Source organism: Salvelinus namaycush, unplaced genomic scaffold, assembly GCF_016432855.1.
Source record: "Salvelinus namaycush isolate Seneca unplaced genomic scaffold, SaNama_1.0 Scaffold1130, whole genome shotgun sequence".
Classification (NCBI taxonomy): Eukaryota; Metazoa; Chordata; class Actinopteri; order Salmoniformes; family Salmonidae; genus Salvelinus; species Salvelinus namaycush.
The window spans coordinates 69429-84357 of NW_024057821.1; the positions used below are offsets into that span (position 1 = coordinate 69429).

At 45.4% G+C, this 14929-nt stretch overlaps 1 protein-coding gene across 1 annotated transcript in view; it reads left to right on the forward strand.

The window, feature by feature from the left end:
- LOC120035885 (unconventional myosin-VIIa) overlaps positions 1–14920 on the forward strand; it is a gene marked incomplete at its 5' end in the record, with an annotated part of 84334 nt that extends 69414 nt beyond the window's left edge. Inside the window, 8 exons of the mRNA XM_038982349.1 lie at positions 1133–1246; positions 1480–1567; positions 2066–2172; positions 5099–5284; positions 5729–5845; positions 6578–6661; positions 7866–7985; positions 14642–14920. Of these exons, the coding sequence (XP_038838277.1) occupies positions 1133–1246; positions 1480–1567; positions 2066–2172; positions 5099–5284; positions 5729–5845; positions 6578–6661; positions 7866–7985; positions 14642–14737 (912 nt within the window). The remainder of the gene's footprint in view (positions 1–1132; positions 1247–1479; positions 1568–2065; positions 2173–5098; positions 5285–5728; positions 5846–6577; positions 6662–7865; positions 7986–14641) is intronic.
- Positions 14921–14929: the final 9 nt, after the last annotated feature.

Here is a 14929-nt window from a genome sequence, read left to right on the forward strand (position 1 = left end):
ATATCCCTCACATCCCTACTCACTGGGGATCCTTCCACTAATATCTCTCGCATCCCTACTCCCTGGGGATCCTTCCACTAATATCTCTCACATCCCTACTCCCTGGGGTTCCTTCCACTAATATCCCTCACATCCCTACTCACTGGGGATCCTTCCACTAATATCCCTCACATCCCTACTCCCTGGGGATCCTTCCACTAATATCTCTCACATCCCTACTCCCTGGGGTTCCTTCCACTAATATCCCTCACATCCCTACTCCCTGGGGTTCCTTCCACTAATATCCCTCACATCCCTACTCCCTGGGGATCCTTCCACTAATATCTCTCACATCCCTACTCCCTGGGGATCCTTCCACTAATATCTCTCACATCCCTACTCCCTGGGGATCCTTCCACTAATATCCCTCACATCCCTACTCCCTGGGGATCCTTCCACTAATATCGCTCACATCCCTACTCCCTGGGGATCCTTCCACTAATATCCCTCACATCCCTACTCCCTGGGGATCCTTCCACTAATATCCCTCACATCCCTACTCCCTGGGGATCCTTCCACTAATATCCCTCACATCCCTACTCCCTGGGGTTCCTTCCACTAATATCCCTCACATCCCAACTCCCTGGGGATCCTTCCACTAATATCCCTCACATCCCTACTCCCTGGGGTTCCTTCCACTAATATCTCTCACATCCCTACTCCCTGGGGATCCTTCCTCTAATATCTCTCACATCCCTACTCCCTGGGGATCCTTCCACTAATATCCCTCACATCCCTACTCCCTGGGGATCCTTCATCTAATATCCCTCACATCCCTACTCACTGGGGATCCTTCCACTAATATCTCTCGCATCCCAACTCCCTGGGGATCCTTCCACTAATATCTCTCACATCCCTACTCCCTGGGGATCCTTCCACTAATATCTCTCACATCCCTACTCCCTGGGGATCCTTCCACTAATATCTCTCACATCCCTACTCCCTGGGGATCCTTCCACTAATATCCCTCACATCCCTACTCCCTGGGGATCCTTCCACTAATATCCCTCACATCCCTACTCCCTGGGGATCCTTCCACTAATATCCCTCACATCCCTACTCCCTGGGGTTCCTGTTCCTCTTCCCTCTGTAGATCTTTGAGGTGAACACCAGTACTAGAATCAGGGACCTCTGTCAGACCATCTCCACCAAGCTCCAGCTGGTCTCATCTGACGGCTTCAGCATCTTCGTCAAAACACCCGACAAGGTTTGTCATCGATATAACAATATCATCCATAAATGTCATTATAACAGACTCCTGATGACCTCAAGTGATTCATAGTAGCCTGGTTCCCCTGGACTTATATGGTCTTTGGCAAGACAGCACGAACAGATCTGGGACCAGGCTAGATTCCTGAATCTCAGATATATAACAAGTAGAACGTTTTTTTTTTAAAGTCTCTAGTTTGCGTGACGTCCTTTTGTCCCTATGTCGTCCAGGTTCTCAGTCTGAATGATTCAGACTACTTCTTTGACAGCCTGAGACAGATCACTGATTGGTCCAAGAAAGCCAAGAGTGTCAAAGAGGGTAAGATAAGATCACATCATGACTTAGAAATGCCATTGATGTTACCCACGACCCAGTTTTGAACCCTTAACAATGGTGTCTCTGTGTGTCTGTGTGTCTGTGTGCCTGTGTCTGTGTGTCTGTGTGCCGTCTCTGTGTGTCTGTCTGTGTCTGTCTGTGTGTCTCTGTGTGTCTCTGTGTGTCTGTGTCTGTCTGTGTGTGTCTGTGTCTGTCTGTGTGTCTCTGTGTGTCTGTGTGTCTCTGTGTGTCTGTGTGTCTCTGTGTGTCTGTGTGTCTCTGTGTGTCTCTGTGTGTCTCTGTGTCTCTGTGTGTCTCTGTGTGTCTGTGTGTCTGTGTGTCTGTGTGTGTCTGTGTGTGTCTGTGTGTCTGTGTGTCTGTGTGTCTCTGTGTGTCTCTGTGTGTGTCTGTCTGTCTGTCCTCTGTCTGTCTGTCTGTCTGTCTGTCTGTCTGTCTGTCTGTCTGTCTGTCTGTCTGTCTGTCTGTCTGTGTGTGTAGGAGGAGGACCCATGAACATGTCCTACCTAGTGTTCTTCATGAGGAAGCTGTGGTTTAACGTCAGTCCTGGCAGAGACCTGGAGGCTGACCTCATCTTCCACTACCCTCAGGTATGTTACCATGAGTCCCAAACCACACCTTATTCCCTGTGTAGTGCACTACTTTTGACCAGGGCCCGATTATTTTATTTTGGAAGGAAATGTGTATGTTTTTTTTTAATGCCAAAACATAATATATTTTTTGAATATCGCTGAGATTCGAAGATAAAAAAAAGTTTGATTGATTTTTAAAAATAATGTTTGAGCAGGGGAACACAGCACTAGCCATGGCAAAATGCAAAGAATTGTAGAAAATTTGCTTTAAAAGTGCAACATTTTCTCTCTGCTTCCAATATACCTTTTTTAGCTAACAGGCTGTGTTGGAGTTTACACTTCCTCTTCCAATGAACTGTGGGAAGGTCAAAATAATACAACTGTCTAACAAAACTATTCATTTAAAAAATGGATGACTTCTCCTCGCCATTATCATTGGCCAAGAAGAACGTGTTCAACCATGTATAAGTTTCTTGTGCTATTGGTCTACTAAACACGAAATAGATTATATCGGTGTACGTACTTATCTATGCAGTGGAGTTGGGACAGCGGACGGTTGTTAGTGAATGTATTAATGTCCTCTGTGTTGTTAGTGAATGTATTAATGTCCTCTGTGTTGTTAGTGAATGTATTAATGTCCTCTGTGTTGTTAGTGAATGTATTAATGTCCTCTGTGTTGTTAGTGAATGTATTAATGTCCTCTGTGTTGTTAGTGAATGTATTAATGTCCTCTGTGTTGTTAGTGAATGTATTACTGTCCTCTGTGTTGTTCGTGAATGTATTAATGTCCTCTGTGTTGTTAGTGAATGTATTACTGTCCTCTGTGTTGTTAGTGAATGTATTAATGTCCTCTGTGTTGTTAGTGAATGTATTAATGTCCTCTGTGTTGTTAGTGAATGTATTAATGTCCTCTGTGTTGTTAGTGAATGTATTAATGTCCTCTGTGTTGTTAGTGAATGTATTAATGTCCTCTGTGTTGTTAGTGAATGTATTAATGTCCTCTGTGTTGTTAGTGAATGTATTAATGTCCTCTGTGTTGTTAGTGAATGTATTAATGTCCTCTGTGTTGTTAGTGGATGTATTAATGTCCTCTGTGTTGTTAGTGAATGTATTAATGTCCTCTGTGTTGTTAGTGAATGTATTAATGTCCTCTGTGTTGTTAGTGAATGTATTAATGTCCTCTGTGTTGTTAGTGAATGTATTAATGTCCTCTGTGTTGTTGGTGAATGTATTAATGTCCTCTGTGTTGTTAGTGAATGTATTAATGTCCTCTGTGTTGTTAGTGAATGTATTAATGTCCTCTGTGTTGTTAGTGAATGTATTAATGTCCTCTGTGTTGTTAGTGAATGTATTAATGTCCTCTGTGTTGTTAGTGAATGTGTTAATGTCCTCTGTGTTGTTAGTGAATGTGTTAATGTCCTCTGTGTTGTTAGTGAATGTATTAATGTCCTCTGTGTTGTTAGTGAATGTGTTAATGTCCTCTGTGTTGTTAGTGAATGTATTAATGTCCTCTGTGTTGTTAGTGAATGTATTAATGTCCTCTGTGTTGTTGGTGAATGTATTAATGTCCTCTGTGTTGTTAGTGAATGTATTAATGTCCTCTGTGTTAGTGAATGTATTAATGTCCTCTGTGTTGTTAGTGAATGTATTCATGTCCTCTATGATGTTAGTGAATGTATTAACGTCCTCTGTGTTGTTAGTGAATGTATTAATGTCCTCTGTGTTGTTAGTGAATGTATTAACGTCCTCTGTGTTGTTAGTGAATGTATTAATGTCCTCTGTGTTGTTAGTGAATGTATTAATGTCCTCTGTGTTGTTAGTGAATGTATTAGTGTCCTCTGTGTTGTTAGTGAATGTATTAATGTCCTCTGTGTTGTTAGTGAATGTATTAACGTCCTCTGTGTTGTTAGTGAATGTATTAACGTCCTCTGTGTTGTTAGTGAATGTATTAACGTCCCCTGTGTTGTTAGTGAATGTATTAATGTCCTCTGTGTTGTTAGTGAATGTATTAATGTCCTCTGTGTTGTTGGTGAATGTATTAATGTCCTCTGTGTTGTTAGTGAATGTATTAATGTCCTCTGTGTTGTTAGTGAATGTATTAACGTCCCCTGTGTTGTTAGTGAATGTATTAATGTCCTCTGTGTTGTTAGTGAATGTATTAACGTCCCCTGTGTTGTTAGTGAATGTATTAATGTCCTCTGTGTTGTTAGTGAACGTATTAATGTCCTCTGTGTTGTTAGTTTATGCAACATGATGTACTGACTGGTTTAAATGTGATGTGAGAATGTATGTGTATGAGATTATTTTAATGGAAGGTGATGCCAAAGAAAAATGTCCATCTTGAATGAACAATAAAGTTTTTATTGTATTCTAATCACCTGATGATAAGACAAGACATATATATTTTTCATAACGTATAATGGGGGTCTCTGGGTCATCAGTTTGTCTGGTGAAGGGGTCCCTGAAAAGGTTGAAGACCGCTGATATAGGGAATAGGGTGCCATTTGAGACAAATCGTGGTTTATCTTCCACTCAGGTGTGTTGAGGGCCTTTCTCAAGGGCCCATTGGCATTAGGTGACACCTGAGATATTGACATCAGTGACCCTCTGGATGCCGGCTAAGTCCTGATAGATTTTCCATAAATCAGCACTTGGATTCTCTAACCACAAAATAGTACAAGCAACCCTCCGGTTACTGGCCTCCGTCTCTAACCACAAAATAGTACATTGTACCCGTGGTGAAAATGCCTATCTTTACACTCAGGGTTGGGGTCAATTTCATAAAAAATTCAGGAAGTACACTGACATTCAGCTTCCAATTCCAATTCTACCTAAATGCTTTTTCAATGAGGAAAAATTGGAATTTGGTTAACTTTCTGAATTTGACCCGAACACTGCTAACAGTACATTATACTAACAGACAGCCTTTCTCTCTCCCCACTAGGAGCTACCGAAGTACCTGAGAGGGTACCATCGATGTACCAAGGAGGACATGTTGAACATAGGGGCTCTGCTCTTCAGGGTAAAGTTCAACAACGACAAGTCCCAGTTCGTTATGATCCCCAAGATGCTGAAAGATCTGGTGCCCAACGACATGCTGAAGGCCATGTCCGCTACGGACTGGCAGAAGGTAAAATCAATCAATCAGTTGTGAGCGATCAATCAGTTGTCACACATCGAAGTAAGCGAGTCTCTCCTTAATACATTCACTCCTCCCTTCCTCCAAAAGTGTGCACTTGTTCACTTCCCTGGACCGGTATAAGACATATGATTTACACCAATCTCAATGCCAGGGAGGAGTGATTGAGTATACATAGCCGGAAGGGACTGGGTGATGAGTGTTCCTTCAATGACGTCATGTGGCCTGTATACAAAGACAGTCAGTAGTGTCCCTTTTGTCTGTGACTGCAGCTCCAAGTTACCCTCTACATGATCCCTGAACTCAAATGACCCTTAACTCAATTCATTAAATCGGTGAGGTCAGAGGATCAACGATGTAAAATGTTTTAGAAAGGGATTTTTTTGTTGTTGTTGTTGTTGATGATGACCATTTTAATGTCTTTTGCTTACCCAGAACATCGTTGCAGCGTACAACAAGCAGGCTAGTATGACTTCTGAAGAAGCCATACTAGCGTTCCTCAAGGCGGTTTGTCGCTGGCCCACCTTCGGCTGTGCTTTCTTCGAAGTGAAGGTACGGGATAGCACCTCGACACTCATTTGATTTTTTTTTTTTTATCACAAATGAAGTTCCCCTTCTGGAGAAATGGGTCTTTCCAGACGGTGTACCGCAGTACGTTCGAAGGACACAGCTCGTTTTATGGACCCATTTAAAGTTCGTGTAAGTCTGTGTCCCAAATGGCACCCTATGAGCCCTGGTCAATAGTAGTACACTATAATAGGGAATAGGGTGCCATTTGGGCCTAAAGTAGTGCACTATATAGGGAATAGGGTGCCGTTTGGGTCAATAGTAGTACACTATAATAGGGAATAGGGTGCCGTTTGGGCCAAAAGTAGTCCACTATAATAGGGAATAGGGTGCCGTTTGGGTCAATAGTAGTACACTATAATAGGGAATAGGGTGCCGTTTGGGTCAAAAGTAGTACACTATAATAGGGAATAGGGTGGCGTTTGGGTCAAAAGTAGTACACTATAATAGGGAATAGGGTCCCAGTGTTGTAGTAGTACACTATAATAGGGAATAGGGTGCCGTTTGGGTCAAAAGTAGTGCACTATATAGGGAATAGGGTGCCGTTTGGGTCAAAAGTAGTGCACTATATAGGGAATAGGGTGCCGTTTGGGTCAAAAGTAGTGCACTATATAGGAAATATGGTGCCATTTGGTACACACCCTTAGTCTCTATGTGATGAAGGAACAGCCACTACTCTGCTTTCCATCACCTATAGAGATGTTCTTCTTTTTCCAGCAAACATCAGACCCGAACTTCCCAGATATCGTCAGAATTGCCATCAGCAAACAGGGGGTCTCAATCATCCACCCGAAAACCAAGGTAAAACGCACGCACGCACGCACGCACACACACACACACACACACACTCTCACACACACACACACACACACACACACACACACACACACACACACACACACACACACACACACACACACACACACACACACACACACACACACACACACACAATCTTAATATTCATTCTCCATCAAAGACTCCTTGTTTTCCTCTTGAGAGAATGGATTATAAAGGGCTCCTCTTAAATGTTAATTACTCTATTTCTGGGGCTTTCGTTATAATATAATTGTTTTCATCAAGGCATATCAAGGACATTAGCTTATAAATCAACTTCTGTTAGGCCAAATTGCTTCACGGCAGTTCTGTCCGCTTCCCCGCTTTAATTCAGTTAGCCTCGATTGATTCTGGGGCATCGGGTTACATATCCACAGCCATTGGAGGCTCGAGAGTCCCGCCTTAAATGCTCATTCGCTGATCGGACTGACCATCAATTTGTGTTGTAACGGTACACCTCAGGCACACAGCTGCAACGTTGAGAGTCCACTGCAGCAATAGGTTTTCTATGACACAAACACACACATCTATATTTAATTTAATAAAAAATAAAAAACTTTGAACACAATTTGAAGACGTGAAACAAAATTCACTTTGTGTTCATCACAAAGGGGCACATTTTATACAAGATGAAATCTGAGATTGTGACGAGTTAGTAGATTCGCTAGCGAAGTCTGTGGTAAATTCACAAGGAGATAGACAACAATGAATGAGACTAGTCCACCAGGAAATGAGTCGGGTCTTGCCTGACCACTGCAGTGCGTTCTAGCATTATATAACTGCAATCTAATAGCATGTTGTAAAGTTGAATTTGAGTAGATGTAGAAACCAAACAATGTCAAGCCCTATTACTGCTTTTATAGGTTGTTCATAGCATATACATTCTGAAAAGGAAATCTAGAATGTACTATTTTTCTAACTATTTACTATAGCAGTGCGTTCTAGTACGAAAAGTGCATACAAATCATAGATAAATAATAAATAGAACAAAAAAAGGGGGTAAAAAATCAGCGTTTTCTAACAGTATAAGACATTACTAGGTAAATGTTCATGGCCCTCTCATTAAGCTATCTTTTACATGGCCTTCCACTAACATTAATATTGAACAGAGAACATGTAAAGAGTAAAGAGATGTCTGTCTAACCTGTCTTGTCTATTTGTCCCATAGGATGTCCTTGCGACTCACCCGTTCAACCGTATCGCTAACTGGTGCAGTGGATCCACCTACTTCCACATCACCGTGGGCAACCTGGTGAAGGGAAACAAGATCCTATGTGAAACATCACTGGTAAAGACATTTATTCACTGTTTTGTTTGTTTGCTTGTTGTTGTTTTTTTACTGTTGACTTGTAACTAGTTATTTTGTGTACCTCTTTCTCCTATTCATTACGGAAACCTAATGCTGCCACAGGTTAAAAAAAACTGTCCAGACTTTTTCCCCACTGTGGCAGCGATAAGCTTCCGTCATTTTTTATTAGCTCATGTTCGAAATATTCAGCCTTCAAGGCCAGGCACTACAGGCTGAAATTACATTTTTGCATCTACCTATTAATTTTGAGATTTGTTGGTATTTTGGTCCATTATTAATATGAGTATTTTCTAAAAGTAAATATAAAAATGTCTAAATCTTGATTAAAATGTATATTTGCTTTAGTTTATCATACTACCGTCATAAAAATGGCCTGCATTTTTTCCACATTAAAAGTGGGATACTATACATCCATAATTACAAAGCTCACTGCATTAAATTACACATAATTTAACAGGAATAATTGAAACTATTAAAATGAATGTCCTCCCAATATGTGTATTTCTGTTCCAGAATCTACCAATAAATATTACTTCAAACAGTTTTAAACAGTGGGACAAACTCCGATAAGAATAACCAATCAGAACAACCATATTATTAATGAAGACAATCAATACAAGTCCTTGGAAGATAGACCATTTCCTGCATAAATAACACCATAAAGGTCTGGGACAAAGATCACTAAAATAAGAGATATCCAAACAGACCTGATCTACCAGCGAGAAAATGTATTGGACGGCGACTTTAAGCCAAGTATGATTGATGATACATTTATATTATGGAACGAAAAAGAACTGAGCAGGTTTCAGATGTTCACAGACAAGGGGATAGATTTAAAAAATATATATATTTAACCTTTATTTAACTAGGCAAGTCAGTTAAGAACAAATTCTTATTTCCAATGACGGCCTACCCGGGAACAGTGGGTTTAACTGCCTTGTTCATGGGCAGAACGACAGATTTTTACCTTGGTCAGTTCAGGGATTTCGATCTAGGAACCTTTCGGTTACTGGCCCAATGCTCTAACCACCAGGCACCTGCCGATACGTTTGAGAATCTATCAAAAAAGTACAATCTCCAGAACTCTCAATTTAGAATTATTCACAGTACAAGTTAACAGCAGCTATCTTACTAAAGTAGTGGGACCAGCATAAAACGCTTATAAACATCCTTTAATTACAGAAAAGACATATAACCAGGTAAATGCTAAGAATGTGCTGGGTAACATTATACAGAATTATCCAAGAAGACACAAAATATAAGAATATTATAGCGGTATCTAATTGAGAAGACAAGCTGCAAATAGTAATAAACAAAAAGACGACAGTGAGGATGTCTAGAAAAACATCCAAGGCAACCAACTCTCTACTCTGGAGGGAAAAGTCTTGGAAAATTCAGTCAATATTTTTTACAACTCCTATCAAAATAGAACCGTGACATCACACCAAGCTGCTAACTGTAGGGAGAGCAGAGCTAACCATACTCACATATTATATTCCGGCCCAGTCCTCAATCGTTTTATAGATCGAAGTATACAAAGTATTGGATGAGATATTCGAACATTAGATTTCTCTAAATCCAGAACACATACTCCTGGGGAGAACCCCATGAACCCCCCATACTCCTGGGGAGAACCCCATGAACCCCCCATACTCCTGGGGAGAACCCCATGAACCCCCCATACTCCTGGGGAGAACCCCATGAACCCCTCATACTCCTGGGGAGAACCCCATGAACCCCCCATACTCCTGGGGAGAACCCCATGAACCCCTCATACTCCTGGGGAGAACCCCATGAACCCCCCATACTCCTGGGGAGAACCCCATGAACCCTGTGAACCCCCCATACTCCTGGGGAGAACCCCATGAACCCCCCATACTCCTGGGGAGAACCCCATGAACCCCCCATACTCCTGGGGAGAACCCCATGAACCCTGTGAACCCCCCATGAACCCTGTGAACCCCCCATACTCCTGGGGAGAACCCCATGAACCCCCCATACTCCTGGGCAGAACCCTGTGAACCCCCCATACTCCTGGGGAGAACCCCATGAACCCCCCATACTCCTGGGGAGAACCCCATGAACCCCTCATACTCCTGGGGAGAACCCCATGAACCCCCCATACTCCTGGGGAGAACCCCATGAACCCTGTGAACCCCCCATACTCCTGGGGAGAACCCCATGAAACCTGTGAACCCCTCATACTCCTGGGGAGAACCCCATGAACCCCCCATACTCCTGGGGAGAACCCCATGAACCTTGTGAACCCCCCATACTCCTGGGGAGAACCCCATGAACCCCCCATACTCCTGGGGAGAACCCCATGAACCCTGTGAACCCCCCATACTCCTGGGGAGAACCCCATGAACCCCCCATACTCCTGGGGAGAACCCCATGAACCCTGAGAACCCCCCATACTCCTGGGGAGAACTCCATGAACCCCCCATACTCCTGGGGAGAACCCCATGAACCACCCATACTCCTGGGGAGAACCCCATGAACCCTGAGAACCCCCCATACTCCTGGGGAGAACCCCATGAAACCTGTGAACCCCTCATACTCCTGGGGAGAACCCCATGAACCCCCCATACTCCTGGGGAGAACCCCATGAACCTTGTGAACCCCCCATACTCCTGGGGAGAACCCCATGAACCCCCCATACTCCTGGGGAGAACCCCATGAACCCTGTGAACCCCCCATACTCCTGGGGAGAACCCCATGAACCCCCCATACTCCTGGGGAGAACCCATGAACCCTGAGAACCCCCCATACTCCTGGGGAGAACCCCATGAACCCCCCATACTCCTGGGGAGAACCCCATGAACCACCCATACTCCTGGGGAGAACCCCATGAACCCTGTGAACCCCCATACTCCTGGGAGAACCCCATGAACCCCCCATACTCCTGGGGAGAACCCCATGAACCCTGTGAACCCCCCATACTCCTGGGGAGAACCCCATGAACCCCCCATACTCCTGGGGAGAACCCCATGAACCCTGTGAACCCCCCATACTCCTGGGGAGAACCCCATGAACCCTGTGAACCCCCATACTCCTGGGGAGAACCCCATGAACCCCATGAACCCCCCATACTCCTGGGGAGAACCCCATGAACCCTGTGAACCCCCCATACTCCTGGGGAGAACCCCATGAACCCTGTGAACCCCCCATACTCCTGGGGAGAACCCCATGAAACCTGTGAACCCCTCATACTCCTGGGGAGAACCCCATGAACCCCCCATACTCCTGGGGAGAACCCCATGAACCTTGTGAACCCCCCATACTCCTGGGGAGAACCCCATGAACCCCCCATACTCCTGGGGAGAACCCCATGAACCCTGTGAACCCCCCATACTCCTGGGGAGAACCCCATGAACCCCCCATACTCCTGGGGAGAACCCCATGAACCCTGTGAACCCCCCATACTCCTGGGGAGAACCCCATGAACCCCCCATACTCCTGGGGAGAACCCCATGAACCCTGTGAACCCCCCATACTCCTGGGGAGAACCCTATGAACCCCCCATACTCCTGGGGAGAACCCCATGAACCCCCCATACTCCTGTGGAGAACCCCATGAACCCCATGAACCCCCCATACTCCTGGGGAGAACCCCATGAACCCTGTGAACCCCCCATACTCCTGGGGAGAACCCCATCAACCCCCCATACTCCTGGGAAGAACCCCATGAACCCCCCCATACTCCTGGGGAGAACCCCATGAACCCCACATAGTCCTGGGAAGAACCCCATGAACCCCCCATACTCCTGGGGAGAACCCCATGAACCCTGTGAACCCCCCATACTCCTGGGGAGAGCCCCATGAACCCTGTGAACCCCCCATACTCCTGGGGAGAACCCCATGAACCCCCCATACTCCTGGGGAGAACCCATGAACCCCCCATACTCCTGGGAAGAACCCCATGAACCCCCCATACTCCTGGGGAGAACCCCATGTACCCCCCATACTCCTGGGAAGAACCCCATGAACCCCCCATACTCCTGGGGAGAACCCCATGAACCCCCCATACTCCTGGGGAGAACCCCATGAACCCTGTGAACCCCCCATACTCCTGGGGAGAACCCCATGAACCCCCCATACTCCTGGGGAGAACCCCATGAACCCTGTGAACCCCCCATACTCCTGGGGAGAACCCCATGAACCCCCCATACTCCTGGGGAGAACCCCATGAACCCTGTGAACCCCCCATACTCCTGGGAAGAACCCCATGAACCCCCCATACTCCTGGGGAGAACCCCATGAACCCTGTGAACCCCCCATACTCCTGGGGAGAACCCCATGAACCCCCCATACTCCTGGGGAGAACCCCATGAACCCCCCATACTCCTGGGGAGAACCCCATGAACCCTGTGAACCCCCCATACTCCTGGGGAGAACCCCATGAACCCTGTGAACCCCCCATACTCCTGGGGAGAACCCCATGAACCCCCCATACTCCTGGGGAGAACCCCATGAACCCCCCATACTCCTGGGAAGAACCCCATGAACCCCCCATACTCCTGGGGAGAACCCCATGAACCCCCCATACTCCTGGGGAGAACCCCATGAACCCCCCATACTCCTGGGGAGAACCCCATGAACCCTGTGAACCCCCCATACTCCTGGGAAGAACCCCATGAACCCCCCATACTCCTGGGGAGAACCCCATGAACCCCCCATACTCCTGGGGAGAACCCCATGAACCCCCCATACTCCTGGGGAGAACCCCATGAACCCCCCATACTCCTGGGGAGAACCCCATGAACCCTGTGAACCCCCCATACTCCTGGGAAGAACCCCATGAACCCCCCATACTCCTGGGGAGAACCCCATGAACCCCCCATACTCCTGGGGAGAACCCCATGAACCCCCCATACTCCTGGGGAGAACCCCATGAACCCTGTGAACCCCCCATACTCCTGGGGAGAACCCCATGAACCCTGTGAACCCCCCATACTCCTGGGGAGAACCCCATGAACCCCCCATACTCCTGGGGAGAACCCCATGAACCCCCCATACTCCTGGGAAGAACCCCATGAACCCCCCATACTCCTGGGGAGAACCCCATGAACCCCCCATACTCCTGGGGAGAACCCCATGAACCCCCCATACTCCTGGGGAGAACCCCATGAACCCTGTGAACCCCCCATACTCCTGGGAAGAACCCCATGAACCCCCCATACTCCTGGGGAGAACCCCATGAACCCCCCATACTCCTGGGGAGAACCCCATGAACCCCCCATACTCCTGGGGAGAACCCCATGAACCCCCCATACTCCTGGGGAGAACCCCATGAACCCTGTGAACCCCCCATACTCCTGGGAAGAACCCCATGAACCCCCCATACTCCTGGGGAGAACCCCATGAACCCCCCATACTCCTGGGGAGAACCCCATGAACCCCCCATACTCCTGGGGAGAACCCCATGAACCCCCCATACTCCTGGGAAGAACCCCATGAACCCCCCATACTCCTGGGAAGAACCCCATGAACCCCCCATACTCCTGGGGAGAACCCCATGAACCCCCCATACTCCTGGGGAGAACCCCAAGAACCAGTTAACTAGAAACGGGTTTAAACCGCTGGCACAACAAATAAGCAAATGTAAATAAACAATGAATGAAATATACTTTATAGTCGGAAATGATAACTCATAGAATAAGAAGTACTCTATTTGAGATACAGTAAAAAAAATAAAAAAGGACATTATAGTAGTATGAAAAATGTATAGTCCCTAACATGCACATGTTCTAAACAGACGTGTGTGTGTGTGTGTGTGTGTGTGTGTGTGTGTGTGTGTGTGTGTGTATTCTAAAATATATATTTTTTTATTCTCATCAATATACTGTACACACAATACCCCATAATGACAATGCAAATTATTATTTTTTTGAGTGCAAATGTATTTAAAAAAAAAATGAAATATCACATTTACATAAGTATTCAGACCTTTTACTCAGTACTTTGTTGAAGCACCTTTGGCAGCGAATACAGCCTCAAGTCTTCTTGGATATGACGCAACAAGCTTAGCAAACCTGTATTTGGGTAGTTTCTCCCATTCTTCTCTGCAGATCCTCTCAAGCTATGTCAGGTTGCATGGCAGACCAATCTGAACTCATCTCTCGGCATGTCCAGCCCACCCATTATCTCAGCCAATCATAGCTAGTAGGAAGGTTCCTGTATTTTTCTGTGGCTAAACCGACTAGGCTTGTAAATGTAACCATTTTATTCGTATTTACAGATGGCATACAAGTTTGTTATTAAGGCACATGAAAGTTCACATGTTCAAGAAGACATTTCTGGCAAAAAAAACGAACGTATTTTGATTTTAAAAAATACATGTTTACGTTCAAATGCCTCTCCTGTGAAGTAGTGACATGCGACATACGCCTAGCTTCTTGAAACGAGTCACATATGTGCATATTTAATGACAGATCACCTCATTTGCATATTTCAATATAATATTTTACAAAATGTGTAAGACAAAAAAAAGTCATATTTGTATCTACATTCAACTGGTAAAAAAGTTAATTGTAAAAAAAAAAATCCCTATTAGAGTATAGTGCCTGGCCTTAATAAGATACATTTATTCTGAATAATGTTTTCATATTGTGCTTTGTGTCTTTGTCCATTCAGGGCTATAAAATGGATGATCTTCTGACCTCTTATGTCAACATGTACCTGAACGAGAGGAAAGCAGTTAGGACCAGAAACCAGAGATACAACGAATAACATGCGACATGTAACCAGGTCGTCATGTAACCAGGTCGTCATGTAACCAGGTCATCCCTATCTGGACAAGTTGCAAAGTCGGAAAGCCCTGCTCAGTTGTACAATTTCTCTTCTTCAGACCTGATTTTAAACCTAACCCTAACACTCTACCGTTAACCCACACTGCTTAAACTCATGCCTAACCTGAACCTT